Source organism: Castor canadensis, chromosome 3, assembly GCF_047511655.1.
Source record: "Castor canadensis chromosome 3, mCasCan1.hap1v2, whole genome shotgun sequence".
Classification (NCBI taxonomy): Eukaryota; Metazoa; Chordata; class Mammalia; order Rodentia; family Castoridae; genus Castor; species Castor canadensis.
Genome location: NC_133388.1, coordinates 177140076 through 177158569, shown reverse-complemented (window position 1 = coordinate 177158569; position 18494 = coordinate 177140076). Strand labels below are relative to the sequence as shown.

The following is an 18494-nucleotide window of genomic DNA, read 5'->3' as shown; positions in this document are numbered from 1 at the left end:
TCAAGTAATGGCTTGACTGGGTGTTTCTGGCTCAAAGTGTTATTTGAAGTTGCAGTCCAGATGTCAACAAGGACTACGTTCATCTGAAAACCTCACCAGCTCAAGACCTTCCAACATCGTTCACATGGCTGTTGGCCTTCACTACTTATGTGAGCCTCTCTCCAGGACTGCCTGAGTTTCATCTGAAAACAAAAATATCCTACAGGGTTTTTATGAAGATCAGCTGAGACAACCTATGAGATAGTACTGTGTAAATTAAAATAAGGAATACAAATTTGAATACTTACTATTATTATAAAAATTTATCACCATCTTCCATAACATATTTAAGGATGTGGAAATATATGATACCTACAAATGACCAGGATCAAGCCTATTTACTTCTATGCCCTGAGAAAGTCCATCCCTTATGAAGATGGCATCTTATCCAAGGCTCTTTATGATGAAGATGAGAAAACCTGGTTTAGGATCGTAGCACCCATGAAGCATAATCAATGATCTGGCTGAGAATCCCTGCTTCCCTTTTTGTTGGATAAAAGAACAAAGGTGTTCTCACTCACAGAGAACTGGTGGCTCTTAGAAAGCTAGCAGCCAAGCCCTTTGGTATTCTAGCTCTACTGAGAGTCAAAAATAGTCTGAGTAGATAATGAAACCAGGGTGTAGTCTAGGAAAACAGAATATGGTAAAAGTAAGAAAAACCCATCGTGTTCATGTTTGCAGTAAGAAAACTGGTGCTTATTGAGGTTCTGAAATCTGAAGAACATACTTTGTGTGTAAAACATCTAAAAGAGCATCTTTTAGAAGATACTCAGTAAATCCTAGTGTACTTATTGTTTTTCTTGTTACCATTCCAACATTCATATGACTGTTTTAAGGATTAAAAATAAGCAATTATTTATTCAGTGTCCTTATTACTCTCTGATTGATTAAAAGTTCTATACAATAGGAACCTATGTATCTGTTTTGTTAACTACTGTATTTCCAGTACCTAAGAGAAGACACACAATGAACAGTACAGGAATGAATATATCTAATGTAAAACTTGGTATGTAGTAGGTGCTCCATGACTGACAATAATCAGCATTATAATCATCACAAATATATCACCATCAAAACCAGCATCATCACCACCACCATCAACATCCTCATTCGAAAGGCATAAGAATTCTCTGATATGATAATTTAACAATGTTTTTAGTCTATGGCCATAAGACATACTTAGTTTTCTGAATTTTAGGGACAGATTATCAAATCACAAATGCAGGCAGCTCAAATTCTGGTCAAGGTTAGTTTTAGTAGAGAAGATGGTATTGAGATAGTTTAAAGTTTGAGAAAAGCCTTGTATACCTCTGTACTTTGATGTTCCCAATGTGTTGGAACAGAGGAAGAGAGCAAAGGAGGGAATGGAGAAAGAGACAGAAGAAAAAAATGCTAGGACACTGTTACCTATGTTTTGCTTATTTTTTAATGTTTATATTTATTCATTATATTTGTATGGTTTTAATAATAGCAACAAATACTTTATTGGGTAACGACATCAAAAGTCCCAATCAAGGCCCTGTAAGATTAAGAAGCCTTCTTAATCTTCAGCCTTCTTTCTCCTTCTCTCCTTCCTCGTTCTCCTATAGGGAGAGACACTGGGTGGGAATGCAATGGAACCTCAAGTGGCACTTCTTGACCTACCTATAGACAGGGCTTGTAGGACTCTACTACTGTAGAGCAGGACTCCAAGTCCAAGGCTCCTACCACATTATCCATGAGTTTGGTGAGACATAACTATTAGGAAAGGTTGTTCCCCTCAGTCCCCTCCCGTGGACTTGATTTGTTCTTAAAATAGTTGTAGTGATCATAGTAATAATAATAACAGCAGCAAGAACATAGAAGGCTAATCATTGATCTGATAAGTTCATTCTATATAACTCATTCATTTTTCCCTTCAACTTGGTATGGTAGGTACAATCATTTTACAGCATTTCCCCCATATGAGGAGACAGGGCCACTAAAAGGGCAAGTAACTGCCCCAAGTTCACAAACAGAAGAACATAATTATGTACAATGGCATAGCTTATGGAGCACTTCACAGTGGACTTCTTATATTGAGTGGAATAATTTGTGTAACCACTTAACCTAGAGCCTCGCACTAGCCCCCATGAAGAATGTATTACCACCATATTCAGTTTACAGAAAGGAAAACTAGGCACATTAGTTCTGTCGCTGTGAGAAAATATATGAGAAAAACAACACTGGTAGTGGTACATGGCTGTAATCCCAGGGGAGGCTGAGGCGAGAGCGGAAGGATTGCAAGTTTGAGGCCAGCCTAGGCAACATAGTGAGGCAGGGAGAGGGAGGAGGAGAGGGGATGGGAGAGAAGAGGAAAGGAAAGGTGAGGAGAGGAGAGAAACAGAAAGGAGAGGAGAGGAGGAGAGAAGGGAAGGAGGGAGGGCGGGAGGGAGGGAGGAAGGAAAGAAGGAAGGAAGGAAGGAGAGAAGAGACAAACAGAGAAAGTGTCCTAGAACCAGATATGCCCTACAAAGGTGTCCCCGGTGACCTACTTCCTCCATCCAGGCCCCACCACCTAACAGCCTGTTCAGCCACAAACTCATCAATGAATTAATCTGTCAATGAAGTTAGTGCACTCATGATCCAATGACTAGCACCTCCAGCTGGAGATCAGGCCTTCAACATCGGAGCCTCGAGTGATCATTTCACATACAAACCACAACACTAGGGAAGTGAAGCAATTGATTAAAAATACCCAGCTGGGAAAAGGTGGAGCCTTAGGCTCCATCTTGTGCCAAAGAACAAAGTCACTTCTGCACTTTGGTCTTCCCAAGAATGGATTAGAAACAAGAAGGCAAATTCCTGATTGTGATGCAGCCTCCCGTTGCCTTATTCATCTTGGTGGTTCTGTACTGTGAGTTTCTGCTTTTGTTTTTGCTTTTTTATCTAAATGAAGCATGGGTGAGGGTTGCAATCCTCTATGCAATCCTTTTCATCTTCAGGGCCAGTTTTGAAGATAAAATATACTGTTATATTCAGTCCTTATATCAAACTTCTTATAGAAAGTGGATATCATTTGTAGTGCTTTTTATAAGCACAAGTTGCAATTTCTTTTCAATAATCTGTCCTTATACAATGCAGAACACTTCAGCCAGCCTAGACAAGGTTTTTCCCATAATTGTGTCTGTAATAATCTGCCATTTTATATTTATTTCATCAATTTCAACAGTCTACAAGAACACCTATAATCTTAGATCCAGTAATCAACTGTTTCGGAATTGCCCCCATCCTAAATTTAGGCCTCGTGCTTGATAATTTAGCTAGAGAGCTTCACTGTTGAGTGCCATTCTTTCACGGATAATGGAAAGTGCTACTATTTGATCTGTACTTAATACTTATTACTTAGTGAGCTGAACTGGATACCACAGAGCTTAATAACGCAGGGTATAATTGCTTTAATGATATGAAGGCACATGGCTGCTGACTTCCCTAGTCTTTTCTAGGATTTGCTCACAAATGAGATGTTGCTGCTCAGTGGGACTTTTTGCTTCAACATTTTAATAAAACAAATATTGTTGCAAGGTGAAATTTGTGAAGGAATCAGTTAAGAGGATAAAGTAGTCACCAGATAGAACTATTCATAGCTGCTAACTTTCAGTGAGAACTTACTAAGGACTTGGCACTGTACCATTAGCTTATTTATTTGCACAGCAACCCTGGCTGGTAGGTACAATTACTGTCCCATTTACGATGTCTTAAAGAGATCAGTTCATATAATGATACGCAGTCTGTGGCTGAGAATGCCTGCTCCAGAGTCACACATTTACAACCACTATTGCATTGTCTTCCCAGGACTGACTACTTCCAAGTTTATTTTTGCAAAATACTAAGGAGAGAATAGAGAACAAACTCAGCATGTAACACCTTGTGAAGAATGAAGAAATTCAAGTTGTGAATTCTGGCTATTTATTTGCCTGTTTCCCAGATGACTGTTGTGACACGGTCAGTCAGAACTGTCCGTGTTTCTGTGCTCCCCCCATCCACTCTTCAAACATGACCCCAACAAATGAGAACAAAATGCATTTTACTCTGTAGTGTAAAGAATCTTATGAAGTTGTCTGAAATCTGCACCGCTAAGATCTCTTTCCCTCTGTAGAGAGACTTACATTTGATTACCTGATGAAACCTATTCTTCCTTTATCAAACCCTACTGACACCGGAATACATGTTTAAAAAATAGGGTTAGGGTAATCAATTCTATTTAAAGAGTATATAATACACATGTTATTTCTTAATGGACTGAGAGTGGCATCTTACTGACCTTAAATTTGAGGTTTATACATCTGAGACAATTGAGCAGATTTTAAGATAAATGATGATAGAATTGACAGCTTATTTAAATAATACCTTCTGATTACCAAGAAGTGGGATAAAAATTCTAAAATGTAAGCATATTTATCTAAACTTACCTTGAAATTCAGCAGTTCAACAAACTGATTTGAGGATACTTACATATGAAAAAGTGATAAAATCAATTCTTCTAAAAATATTTAGAAATAAAAAATTGGGTATGTCTGCTGAGAAACTACCCATTTTTAATGTTTCATCTTATATAATAATTAAATTTCATGTTTACTCAGTTGTTCTCCTAACCTCTAAAAATAACAGAAACCAAACACTATATGTAGTATATATTATTTTATTTATTGCTTTATTCAATAAATTTCTCTTGAGTGCTCTGTCAGGCACTGGGCACCAGAGAGAAGGCAGTGAGTAAGATGCAGAAGTTGCTGTCACAGGCATCTCACCAGGAAGACAAGTTACGAACACAAAACCCAATTGATGTGTGTAATTTCAGATGGTGATAAATGTTATGACAAATATAAAGTTGGGAAGTAGATGATGTCCTCTTTGGGGACAGGAATAGCCAGAGCAGGACTTTGAAGGGGACAGGACACCAACAGAGACTGATGAATGGTAAAGGGTTCATTTACTCCTTCAAGTACCAACTCCTCACCAAAAACTGCAGGGAAGCCATCATTCCTAAAGGAAAATAATTCTCTCCTACCTTGTCCCTGCTGTTGTTCTCTCTTTGGAAAACAATTCTTTGTCAAGATAAAAAGATCTCGGTCCATGTTTCCTTTAACACTGTTCCCAAAGTGAAGCCAAAGCATTTCATTTTTCTTAAAGGAAAGCTGAGCATGAGGTGCTCCACCATGGGAGCCAGGTCAACTAGCTACCAGGCTCCTGTTTAAAGGAGGCTTCCTCATCCTTTGAACTCTTCCTACACCCCTGCTCCTGTGGAAAGTACTGCCCCATTTCCCAAACCTGTATTTATCAGGATGATAAAGTATTATGTGAACACTTCCCAAGCGTAGAGCTAGGAATAAGGAGTTCAGATGCTAACATGGAAATAATTCTTTACAATGCTCTCCAGAGCTTTACAACCTCTTCTCAGCCTTTAGGGGGAGGAAGGGAAAGGCCATTGAATGCCACTCTCCTAAAAGCCAGGCTATATCCCAGACATTTGACACATTTCCTTATCTAATCTACCTGGGAGACCAGGAATGTCTTCATTTTGCAAATGAGAGGAAACCTGAGGTCCAGATGGTTTAAACCACTTCTTCAAAGTCACCCAGTCCATAAGTACTAGATGTGGGATTTGACTCTAGGTATTTAAGGTTCCAAAACCATCTCCATCTTCTTCCTACTAGGTGAATCTGGAAGTTGTCACATTCCCTTGTCTCAGATAGAAGTAATGATGGAGCTCTTCCACTGCTTGACACATCCAAGAACCTAGTGCCTAATTGTCCTCATCAGTGCCTAGCATGGGGGACATCAATGCTACAAATTAAAGTCTCAATCAAAGAAAGTTACAGTTTCTAGAAATAGTTTCCAATAAGAAAAGGTATTTCAGGCAGTAAACTGACTGCCTTAACAGTGGGTGTCAAAACCCTATGGGCAACTTATAGAGAAGTTGAAATAAGGAACAAGACAAATACATATTAGACTTTACCAAATTCCTCTCAGTTTAGTAGGAAGAAAAATATTATTCTCTGGGAATGGGAAAAAAATAGATTCATTCTTCTGCTGTTACATGGGTCCAGCTAAGCAATAATGCCAAATGCTTTGATCGGTTTCTCTCAACTGTTATTAAAGTTTGCAAAATATTGCTCAGATCCTCCCTGGCAGGGTTTCAATATGTCTGTTTAAACTGGAATTGGGCTGATACTCTTCATTTCTATTAAACCTGCCAAAGCTGGTGAACCCATAGCACAAATCTTCTAGCACCATTGCCTTCATCCAGCAGAGGCAGAGAAACCACCCTCTGCTGACTCTGATACAGCTGTCCAGAAAGACTGGATCTATTTTCTATTCTCCTTTTCTTTTTGCCTTCCTTTGTCACTTAGAAGGTGTTACTCTCATGAGGCTGGAGCCTCTCAGCCTAACAATGTAATAAGGATATGAGAACGCTCTCTCTATGCTATGAACCCTCCAGTAACATCCTTTACCATACCCCAACTTTGCCCTTTGCCCTCACTGCAGCCCGAATGAACCTGTTCCTCTTCCTCAGAACACCCCATGCTCTCTCATGCTCTTCTGCTCAAATGGGAACACTCTTCTCCTCTCCCTCTTGATGAACTTCAATTTATCCATGAGGTTTCAATGTGGGCAACATTCCTCAGATCCAGGATGGTTTAGATGCCCCTGTTACCTGCTACTGTAGGGAACATGAGCTTATCTCATCTCATCACAATCGTGACCGTAATTAAATTGTCTCCCCAGTACAGCTGCAAGCTCTGTGACACAGAGCAAGTCCTGTCTTGTCCTTCTTATGTATAAGGGCATATATTGCTATAACAGATAGACCAAAAAATGCTTAAAAGCTCCAATACACTAGGTTTTTATTTCTTGCATAGATAAGAGTACTATGCAAGTGATCAGCTAAGCAGCAATGCCCTCATCCACACAATCATTTAGCAATCCAGGCCACCATTAATAAGTAACTTTCAAATTCTCCCTACAAGTTTCCTCCTTTTAATCCAGCCAAAAGCAAAAATGACTGTAGAGGAGTGCCTCATGGGAGGCATTTGTGGACCAGGTCTAGAAAAATGTACACCATTGCTGCTCACATTCTCAAGGTGAGAACTCAGTTACATGGCTGCGCCTAATTGCATGGAATTCTGGGACATGTCATCCCTGGCTAGGTGGCTACTCCTAGTAAAAAGTATACGGAAAGGGGATATAAATATTGGTAGATAGATAGCCCTGTTTACTACATGCTTGAATTCTCAGTGCTAATAGAGAGTAGCCCATCAAAAAATAGTTGCTATGTTAATTAATGAGTAACAAAAAGTTTAGGGCAAATCTTAAGAAATGCCAAGTTGTGATACAGGACTTCTCATAGATGCTTCAAATAAATAACTGCAAACCATCTGTGATCAAAGAAATTGGCAAAAAATTACAATGGTTTTAGCCATTTTTCTTGTTCCTTAGTTGGATGACAATGCCTGGCACAGTACGCAGCATGAAGTTTATGCTCAATGATTTGGTTGAATGAATGAATGATCGAGAGGAGAAATGGCCTAAACATCGCAATGTTTATATTGTGATTGTCAGACAATCTTCCACCTCTCCCTCCCTAGAAAGTACACTTCCTCCCAGAGTAGCATCTGCCATCTTGAGTAAGACCTGACTTTCGAAGCTCCTTTCTTCTATTGAGTTGAAACCCAGTTCAGTGCAATAGTACAGAGGTAGAAAAAGAGAACGCAAATGCATTAACAGCCATTCTGTGCCAGAAATTGTTCTAGTGGAATTACATTAGCTCCTGTATTCTTCGTAACAATACAGGAAAGGAAAGATTCTTTTGTGATTCACTCGACAATTGTCCCGTGCTGGTTACTGCATTATCTGCTTTCTAGTTGTATTCCTTGCTTTCACTTTTGCCCCCTTTTAGAAAGTCTGAAGCTAAAATTATCTTTTAAAATTTCTCTGCTTAAAACCCCCCCATGGCTTTCAACGTTTCTTTTATTTATTTATTTATTTATTTATTTATTTTGAGATACTGGGATTTGAACTCAGGGCCTTGCACTTACTAGGAAGACACCCTACCACTTAGTCACACCCATATCCCTTTTTTGCTTTAGTTATCGTTTGGAAAGGGTCTTGTCTTTTTACCCAGGTCTGGTCCTGGACTGTGATCTTCCTTCCTACCTATATCTCCCATGTATCTGGCATTGGTGATATGCTAATATTATACACCTAGCTTATTTGTTGAGATGAGGTCTCACTAACTTTTTGCTCAGATTGGCCTCTATAATCTATAAATTATTTATCATGACTAACAAGCACACTCATCTTGACTCTCTTCTACTCTGACTTCCTCTTACCCACTCCCCTGCATACAGTCTTTTGCCTCTTTTCTTTCACTGACACATTCTTGCCATTGATTTTTCAGTGCAGATGTACTTTTCTCGGTGAAACCTTCTCTGATCATAAAATGTAGAGTAGCTCCTCCTTCCAAGCCAGTCATTCTGTCTCTATAGGTCACACAAATCGTGTGTCCTCCAGAGGATCTCCAACCCACCTGTGCACATCAGATCTAGCAGAGAAGCTGTGAGGAAATTGCATTGTCCCAGGTGGCATCTGATCAGTGTGTCCTCTGGCATGTTCAGGAATCAGGATTCGTGGTCTGAGCTGAAACATCTGATGCAGCCACTGTAAATAATTGGGCCCCAGCTCGGAGCTTCAGATGACTGTCATTACTGGTCATAGTAGGGCAGCTATGCATAATATCTCATTCTGGGAAAGTCTTCCCAAAAGAGAGCTCTGTGTGCACGTGTCTGTAGTGAACGGGGAAATCAGTTAGAGACCATGGGAGTTTTCTTTTCTGAACACTTTTCATCCCGACATGCTTAGTTGAGAATCAGAGCCCAACCTGAGTTAACTCATTAAGTCCCTGGAATTTGTTGTAGAATTTCAACCTTTAATCATCATAGCCAGCACGATAGGAGCATAAATAATGAAAATGGTGCCTAGAAAAGTGGGAATGGCAGGTCTGAAAATCCATTGCAATGGTGGAAAATGGGAGGGGAAAACAAAGCAAAATGAACACTGGTTAATGATAAGGTAGAGTGCAACTTCAGGGAAGCATAAATTAGTCATGGATTTAAAAAAATCTGGACATTGTAAAGGAGATACAATTAAGACATTTCCCCCTTTCTTAGTCATGGGTCACTTTTCTTTCCCATTAGATTAAGACCTGTCCTTGTATGATGAGGAACAGTTAGGGTATGGAGAGTATATACTCATTTATAGTCATAATGTTTTGTATTAATAAATTGTTCTTCCCAAGTTCCATCACATGTTCAGTCACATCCCATGCGTGAGAGGTAAGTCATATGCCAATAGTCTTGTCTCATGAGCGAGGAAAGTGAGCAGTAGAAAGGGACTATGACTTTCCCCAGCATCATACCCCATGTTGTGCCAGTCGGGAAGAAACCTGTCTTCTGATTTCATCCAGTGTCCTCCATTCCTCAATGAGAAATCTACACACAAATTCATGTTCCTCTAAGCAGCTGTTATTCTCAGCTCACAGGTTACCCTTCCTAAGGAAGTTCTTGACTCCCCCACACTGACCACGGACCTTCTCCTTTGTGCTCACATGAAACTTTGCTCCTCCCTCAGTTATTCCGTAGATTTTACTGGATGCTAATTATTTTCACAATACTGCCTCTCCCTAATGACTTTCTTGAGGGCAGGGAAATATATGTGTTTATCTTTGCATCCCCAGCGTCTTACACAGTGCATAGCATATAGTAGACCCTCTATCAATATTTGTTGGATGGATGGATGGACAAATGGAAAGGAGGTTCTTCAGTATTGAGATTTAAAGAAATACATGAGATGCTTGCTTGCTGTCAAAAGAAGACTTCCTTCACTTTCCATATTCTGTTATAATTTCCATTGCTAAAATAAATGTTTGGATGAAGCTTCAATATGCCTAAGGGGAAACAGCTTGCCTTAGGCAGCAAAGTATTAGGAATGACGTCTCCAAAAAGCCAGGATTTGAATCAAGGTTCCACGAGTTATTGTGTCCTGATTGTCATTCCTTAACTTCCTTATATGTTAAATGTGTCAACAATGATGCTTTCCAATTAAATGAGGTAATAAATATAGAATACTTAATGCACCCACATTGCAGAAAACACCTGACACAGTAAGCGCTCAGTATGTGTGAACTTCTTTGTCTTACCATTGCATACACGTGAATCTCTGTGACCCCAGAAGTTTGATTGAGTCAGCTCTGAACATGGAGACCCAGTTCCAGTGGAGGCTGAAACTGGCTGAAGCCACTCTGGAGATTGTACCAGCTGTAATTCACTGCATCCCTTGGCATGTTGCTTCCCTTATCTGAGCTTCATCTCATCCTCTGTCTTGCAGAGCTGCTTCTATATTTTAGTGAGCTCAAGGTCATGCTCTGAGTCCCTGCTGCACTTGACCTGCCCCTGTACATGAACCAACATGAAAGTTCCTGGAAGACAGGGACCATTCATCCTCTGCTTTGCACACCTCGGTCCACTGGATCTACTTCATAAAGTTTTGCTGAGTTGAACTAAACATTGCTAAATCACTTACCATGCTCTTTGGGAGACTTAGTTGAACTCCTAAACACTAAGCTCCAGAAAGGTTCGGGCCCATTCACTCTATTCCCCTGAAAGCAGTTAGTGAACTTAATGATCCTGCTGCCCCCTGCATGGCACAAAACCCACTCCCTCACAGATTGCTCCTGGATCCTCTCTGAGTGCTGGTAGCCTCCAAAAGTCCTGGCAGTACAATGACCAACAACATTTGGAAAGTGAAGCCAGGTTCTCTGTAAAATGGAGTGACCTTCTTTGAGGTTCCAGACAACCTTGCCTTGTGTTCAGAGACAAAAAGCTCTCCCTAGAGTTCTACCCTTGTGCCCACCTAGCACAGTACCAGGCACATAAATACTCAACCTACGGTGAATGAATGGATGAATGAATGAAGGGAGCGTAGTTTTTGGTCTCAAGATGCATAGCACTTAATTAATAAAGGAAAAAAATTAGGCAGAACTATTTTTATTATTTTCCAATAATAAAAAAAAAAGTCTTCTCCCAAGAGTGATTTTATGACCTCTATAAGCACAGGGCAACTGAGGGAATACAACAAAATCTTTTGGTCATTTCGGTAAATACTGTCTCCAGCCCTCTGCCCTTTCATGAATTCTTAGTTGAGAAATATCTGTAATAGGTGAGCAATGATAATGTCACTGACTAAAGACTGATGGAAACAGATAAAAAACCCAAAATGTTTTTAGTGCCAGAGATACTGTTTCCTCAACAATCAGTTATATCAAAGGACTTGAATGTTTCCCACAGAGGTCAGCAGTTTTGCAAGTGATGCGCTCAAATTCTCACCTCTGCCACAAGCACTATGTTCCTGGCATGAGGAAGAAAAGTCAAACCTGTTAACTTTGATACCCAAATGAGTCAGTTTTACCTTTTCTGATTATTGGTCAGGTGTCTTATTCTCCAAGTAGCTAGCCTCTAGAAGCTTGTTAGATGGTATGAAATTAAAAGACTTTGTTTTAAATTTTATAAAGCCCCTTTATTTGTTTTTTCTTTTCCTTTTTAAATCCTAGAACTGAAAAGGTAGGCTGCAGGTGTGTGTCCTCTGTGAATCTTGCAGGTACTCCTATTTCAGCAGCCATCACTTTGTCCCATAACTGGCACATCTTTAAGCAAACCATGTGGCCATACTATATCCTTAGTTTTCTTAGTGATGTTAGAATTTACATTTTGTCACTAGGGTACCTGTTATTTTAAAATCTTGATTTAGGAGCCATAGCATCTAGAGTTAGAAAATAAGGACAATAACGGTAACTTTGAGTTTGAAATAACTCCTCTGCCCTTCCTTCACTGAATCAACACAAGCACCATAGGAAGTGAGTGCATTATATTTCATGTATAATGAATGAGTGCAATTACTAGCCAGGCTCTCCAGAGCCTACCTGTCAACATGTCCCCACCCATTCTCAAGCTCCAAATCTACCTTACCTGATCTTTGTGTTTTCTTTCACCACAGCTCCTGACAACTTCCAACAACCAAAGTAATTCACTTTTAATTATGCATATTTTAATTTACTTATTTATTATTGTTTCTTTTGGTGCAACATGAGTTCCTCGAATTCTTTTAGCCTTTTCTGATATATTCCAAGCTCAAGAACAGAACCTGGCTGGTAATCACAGCACTCAGGAAGCTGAGGCAGGAGGGTTGCAAGTTTGAAGCCAGCCTGAGCTATATAGTGAGGCCATGTCTCCAAAGCAAAACAAAACAAGCCATAGCCTGACACATGAAAAGCCTTCCCTGTGTAGCCCAGTTGCGCTGCTACCTGTTTACCTGCTGTACCATTCTCTATTCTGTATTTCACTGGTGAAAAAGTAAAATCAAGAGCCACTTGGTAATTTATGAAAGATGACACAGTGAGTGAATTAGAAAGAAAAACCAGATCTCCTTATCACCAACCCAATTCTTTGCCTAAATCCCAACTCAATCTTGCCGCACTTTTATTATGCTATAAAACGAATAACTGTTTATGAGTTCATTCCCAGGCACATTATTGTTTTTATATCCCATCAGAGAACTTGAGATGGGCAAAAGATATAGCCTTATTGATCACAGAAACTCAACTTTCCTATCCCTCAAGAAATCCTTGCTTATGGCTCGTTTTGAGGACAAGCGCCATTCTCTAACTGAAGACTATCTCCAATAAGTCTTATCTGCATGCCAGAGTTGCCGTGGTGCTGGGTTTTCGGAACTTTAAAATCAACCATCTAAATTGAGAACTCTCTTTGTTTTCTATCCACCAGGCTCTTATGGAACCTTAGAAGGGACAAAAATGTCACAATACTGAAATATTTTCAGATCCAGGGTATTCGGCAAGGCACTATCTTCTAGGGGAACCCAGACAGTACAGGAAGTAGCACGGCATGACTTGGCCCTATCTGAATCATGCATTGGATCCATGGGTCTGTTACATAGGAGTGAAGCTTGAATGGTGGCTGAAGAACAAAGGACAGCCTTAGAAGTAAGGTATTGATGAAATGAAGAATTTGTGTTTGTCTTTCTAAGATGAAGAACAATTCCAGAGGCATTCAACAAAATACATTTATTTCAGCATAAACTGTTTTTTCATCACCAGCAACAGAACATAGCTTCTAATCCTCATATTAATATTTCTTCATTCTGCTTAAACTGGAATATGTCACACTTCATAGATGATATGAATTAAGGGGTTTTTCTTACTCTGAGGATAAACATATTGTTACACCCATTCACAAGGCTACTGGCCAGCAGTAAAGGACTTGCCCATAGCTTTAACAGGGCAGGTGGCCCTGTGCATCAAGCCCATGACCTTGGCTTGATGAGTAAATGTCATGCTGTGTTGAAGGATGTATTCCAGAGTTTCAGTGCAGTGACCATAACAATGAGTCTGCCAAAGCTCTGTGTACTTTAAAAGGTACTTTCCCATATATTTTTAGATTCTAGATAATTATAACATTTTCCTGATTTAGTTATAGCATAGATTTTTATCATCTCTATTTTATAAATTAGAAATGAAACTTAAAAGAAGGTCATGACACCCAAGTCACATAGCTGGGAAATGACAAGGCCCAGATCCGAGGTCCTCTAGCTACTTTGTTCTTTCCACGGTGACATTCTTCCTCCTGCCCATGAAAACTCCAGTTGATGTCCTGAGTACATCTCAAATAAATGTCCAAAACCAAATTATCATCTTCCCCTCTCAAACAAATTGACCCTTTATCCCCTGTTTTCCTGGCTCATTTGATAACAGCCCTTCTCCTAATCTCCCAAGGAACCTCAGAGGATTCCTTGAACATTCAATGCTTTCTCCTGCCACACTTCTAAGGGTTAAGCCAGGATTTTCCTTTGAAATGCCAAAGCTCTTCCCTCTTGCTTACTGTTACTGCCCTGATTCAGGCCTTCTTTATCTCTCCCCTGACCCACAGGAATTCAGTAATTTGGTTCATCCACCAAATCACCATTGAGCCTCGTCTCTGTTCCAGGCACTGTGCCTGGTGATGGGGAGATTGCTGTGTACGAAAGCAAAACATGAACCTGTTTTCATGGTGCTCTGTTCCTTAATGAAGAAGTAAATGAATAATCACTCCAACAAATATAAAAGGGCAACTGTGACAATTGCTACAAAGGCAAGCCCATGACCTTGGCTTGATGAGTAAGTATCATACTGTGTTGAAGGATGAATCACCTTCCCTGCAGTAGCAGTGCAGTGATATTTCTAAGGCATAACTATAATCATGGCACACCCTCAGCTTTAAAATGTTCCTAAATGCCCAATGCCTCCATGATAAAATTCAAACTTACTAGCCTGTTCTACCTGTCTCTTCATGATCTGACTCCAAGCACTAGATTAGTTTGCAAGTCGCTGCAATCCCATTTCTCCCCCACCCCTCAATCAATTAACTCATCCTATGACTAAGCCATATCTGATAGATATTTTTTAATTTCCTGCCAGTCCAGAAACAGTTCCGCTCCTTCATTGTGCCACATCTTGGCTTAAGCAAAACTCTTCCAGAAATGCTGTTCCTCTAGTATATAGTCAGCTTTAGGCTCTGTTTAAGTGACTCCTCCCATTCCTTAGGGGTAATTAATTATTCCTTGTATTTTCTATATCACTAATATAGCACCTCTCCCCTGTACTTACTTATTTTCTCTTTCTACCCTACTCTCAGCCACCAGATTGTGAAGAGGTCATTTTAATTAATATGTATTTAAGTTCATGTTTACTTTATTCCATAAGGCTAGATCATGAATACATAATAGAAGAGACAAAAGTATCTGCTGGATCCTTTACTTCCTTTCAGCAAGAGTCTTTAATTTCTCATAGCACCCTTTCTGACCCCAATTTAACTTCAAGAAGTTTTCCTTCCTGTTCTTTTATTTCTTTTTAGAAACCACGTGCAAATAATTGCAGAGATCTTTATATCTTCATCTTCCACCCTGTGTCTTCATTATGCACAATATGTTCCTAACTTCATCCCGCTTCTGGAACCTCTGACACAGCTGGGATAAGCACAGGTTTTCATATTTACATCACCATTGGCTAAATGACTGCCAAATGGCCATATCAAATTATGGAAGAGTTATTCTTTGGGAAGGCGTTGATCTGGTTGGTTCTTATTTTCTGTTTGTTTTCAATGGAGTAAAGCATGAGGAATTAATGAAGCAACTGTCAAGTCTGTCAGTTGCATCTCTAACCTTGGCCAACTCTAGGCTGTGTTTCTCTACAAAAGTAGATTGAATTGTAATTGTTACCAATTGGCTCTTAGGATTTGCAACAGAAAATTGAAAACCACATGATAATAGTTGGGAATAATCCTTGCAAAACTGATTTTATAACATGGTAAGAATGATGCAACTGGAGGTGTGGTGCAAGCAACAGAATGTCTGCTTTGCAAGCGTGAGGCCCTGAGTTCAAACCCCATTATTACCAAAAAAACCCAAAAATGATAGAAGGAAATGTATGATTAACTAAAAACTGATTCTTGGGAAGGTGATAAAATATTATTAAACATATGCACTTTTTTTAAATTTTTATTTTATTCATATGTGCATACAATGTTTGGGTCATTTCTCCCCCTTCCCCCACCCCCTCCCTTACCCCGCCGCCCCCTCTCTCTCCCCCCCACCCCCTCGCTACCCAGCAGAAACTATTTTGCCCTTATCTCTAATTTTGTTGAAGAGAGAGTATAAGCAATAATTGGAAGGAACAAGGGTTTTTGCTAGTTGAGATAAGGATAGCTATACAGGGAGTAGACTCCCACTGCTTTCCTGCACATATGTGTTACCTTCTAAGTTAATTCTTCTTGAACTAACCTTTTCTCTAGTTCCTGGTCCCCTTCTCCTATTGGCCTCAGTTGCTTTAAAGTATCTGCTTTAGTTTCTCTGCGTTGAGGGCAACAAATGCTAGCTAATTTTTTAGGTGTCTTACCTATCCTCACCCCTCCCTTGTGTGCTCTCGCTTTATCATGTGATCAAAGTTCAATCCCCTTGTTGTGTTTGCCTTTGATCTAATGTCCACAACATATGCACTTTTTAAAGGCCTATGGATTCTTAGGATCTGGCAACTGAAATGAAACTTTTCCGACAAAATATCAAATTTTATTTTCCACAACCTAACAGTCACAGAAATCATAAAATACAGAATCATACCAGATTATTTATGTATATCAAAACAATGGATAAATATCTTTGTAAAATGTAATAAAAAATTAATAACCCAGCAGAAGTGCTAAAGAGAACAAGGTATCATTGACTATTTCCATTCTTGAAGGACATGACATAGGAATTATGCATAACCAAAGTTTTCACTCTAGATATTGATTCTCTCGGCCTTAGACACAGAATTCCCAGGTTGGTCCCTCCATCCCTGAGCAGCCTTTACCATCTACCCAGAATGTCAGGCAAGCATTATTAACTTCAATATATTTTATAACTTTATAGAGATTAATAAGGAAACATTCAGATAAACTATAGAAACTGAGATAAATTGTTTCATTAATCCATTACTGTATAGCACATTACTCCTAATACTTAGTGGTTTAAAACAACAACCTATATCTTACAATTTGAAGGGTTGAGAGGTGGGGCAAGATTCAGCTGAACAACTCTTCAGCTTAGCCTGGCACTGCATGGGTTCCTGTGTGGTGCTAAGCTGGTGGCAGGACTGACCCAACACAGTTTGGACTGATTCCTGTTGGCCTGGCAGGAATGATTAGAAGAGGTGGTTCAGCTGGGCTCTCCCCTCTTTGTATATTCTCAGAGCTTCTGCACAGGATCTTTCCAGCAGAATAATCAGACTTCTCAGCGCACCAAGTGAAAGATCCTTTTCCAGGCCAGGGTGAGAGCTGGCCTCATCCCACCATTGTCTCCTGATCAAAGCAGTCAGATGCCAGCCTGCATTAAAAGGGAAGGGAAACAGACCCCCACTTCCTTCTAGGAAGACTTTTCAAAGTATGTATAGATGTCCTTAATTTACCCAAGAGTGTTAACAAAATTTGAATATTTTCAAATATTTGAAGTAGGATTTGTAGTTGAGATTTATAGCCTAGAAAGAGTAGATCACCTATGAATTCAGTCACTTAAAAACTACTTACCAAGCTCTTGCTTATTGTGATAGCACTGTGCTGTCTACTGAAAAAGGCAAGAAGAAATAGAGGGTGCAGTTTTCCTCTCCAGGAATTTTCATCTAAATGTAACACAAGACAAACACTGTAAACAATTAGAGCCTATTACAACTTAATGAAAGTGGCAGAATGCACATCACAGACTAGTGTGGCCAACACAAATGCCTGCAGGGTACAGGCAGACAAAAGAACAAATGAGGTGAGAGGGCCTGAGAGCTCTGGGAAGTAGGCTGGTACTGTGGAAGCCCGAGGTTTCACACCATATCTGAAGGGCAGCTTTCTCAGCTCTAGAGAAGATTGTAGGGACAATGAAGACCCAGCTACCACTATTTCACAGAAGTATAAATATCTTCCAATTTTTAAGCATTGGTGATTAACTCAAATTAGGCCTGTAAGCCACCAGTTTTTAGCCCCCAAAATGAACCATATGTGCTTTAGGATTCGTGAAAAGAGGAAATGCTGGTAAACTAGAGTGACACTATTTAAAGTATGACATGACAAGGTATGGAACCTAACTTAGGTGATCACTGGTGAATAAATGAATTTTAAAAATGTGATAGGTGTACATAATGGAACACTACACAGCCTTAAGAAAGAAGGAAATCCTGCCATTTGCTACAACTGGATGGAACTGAAGGACATTGTGCTAAGTGAATTAATTCAGGCAGGGAAGGATAAATACTTCATAATCTCACTTATTTGGAGAATCTAAAAAAGTTGAACTCATAGAAGTAGAGGGCAGAATGATGGTTACCAGTGTGTTGGGGTTGGGGGAGGAGTTACTGACCAAACAATACAAGGACAGGATGAATAAGTTTTTGAGAATAATTCTTCTCCAGCCCAGTGGCTATTGTTAATCATGATAAGTCATATGTCTCAAAACTGCTAAAAGAGTAGACTTTAAAAGTTCTTACCATTAAAAAATTGTAAGTATATGAGGTGATAAAGATGTTAATTAGTTTTATTTAATCACTATACTATAAATATGTATGTGTATCAAGATATTACATTGTACCCCATAAGTATGTACAATTATTTGTGAGTTAAAAGTAAAAACTTTAAAAGTAATAACAAAGTATAGACTGAATGCCAGTATGTACTCTATTTATTACCCATTCACCATGGGATAAATAAATAACTTCAGAAGAAGCAATAAACACTTAGACTCTACAATATTTGATATGAACTGTATGGGACTCGGATGCAGCAGGCTCACAAGTCAACAAGCACTGGAATAGAGTC

General features: G+C 39.5%; 1 protein-coding gene across 7 annotated transcripts in view; it reads left to right on the top strand.

The window, feature by feature from the left end:
• Positions 1-18494, top strand: part of Samd12 (sterile alpha motif domain containing 12) — a 412402-nt gene that overhangs the window by 358950 nt on the left and 34958 nt on the right. Inside the window, exon 5 of one of the 7 annotated variants that reach the window (XM_074069102.1) lies at positions 50-2305. The exons of the other annotated variants lie outside the window; for them this stretch is intronic. Within the exon in view, the coding sequence (XP_073925203.1) occupies positions 50-87 (38 nt within the window). The 3' untranslated portion in view covers positions 88-2305. Of the gene's footprint in view, positions 1-49; positions 2306-18494 lie in introns of those variants that run through there. 7 annotated transcript variants of the gene reach the window in all.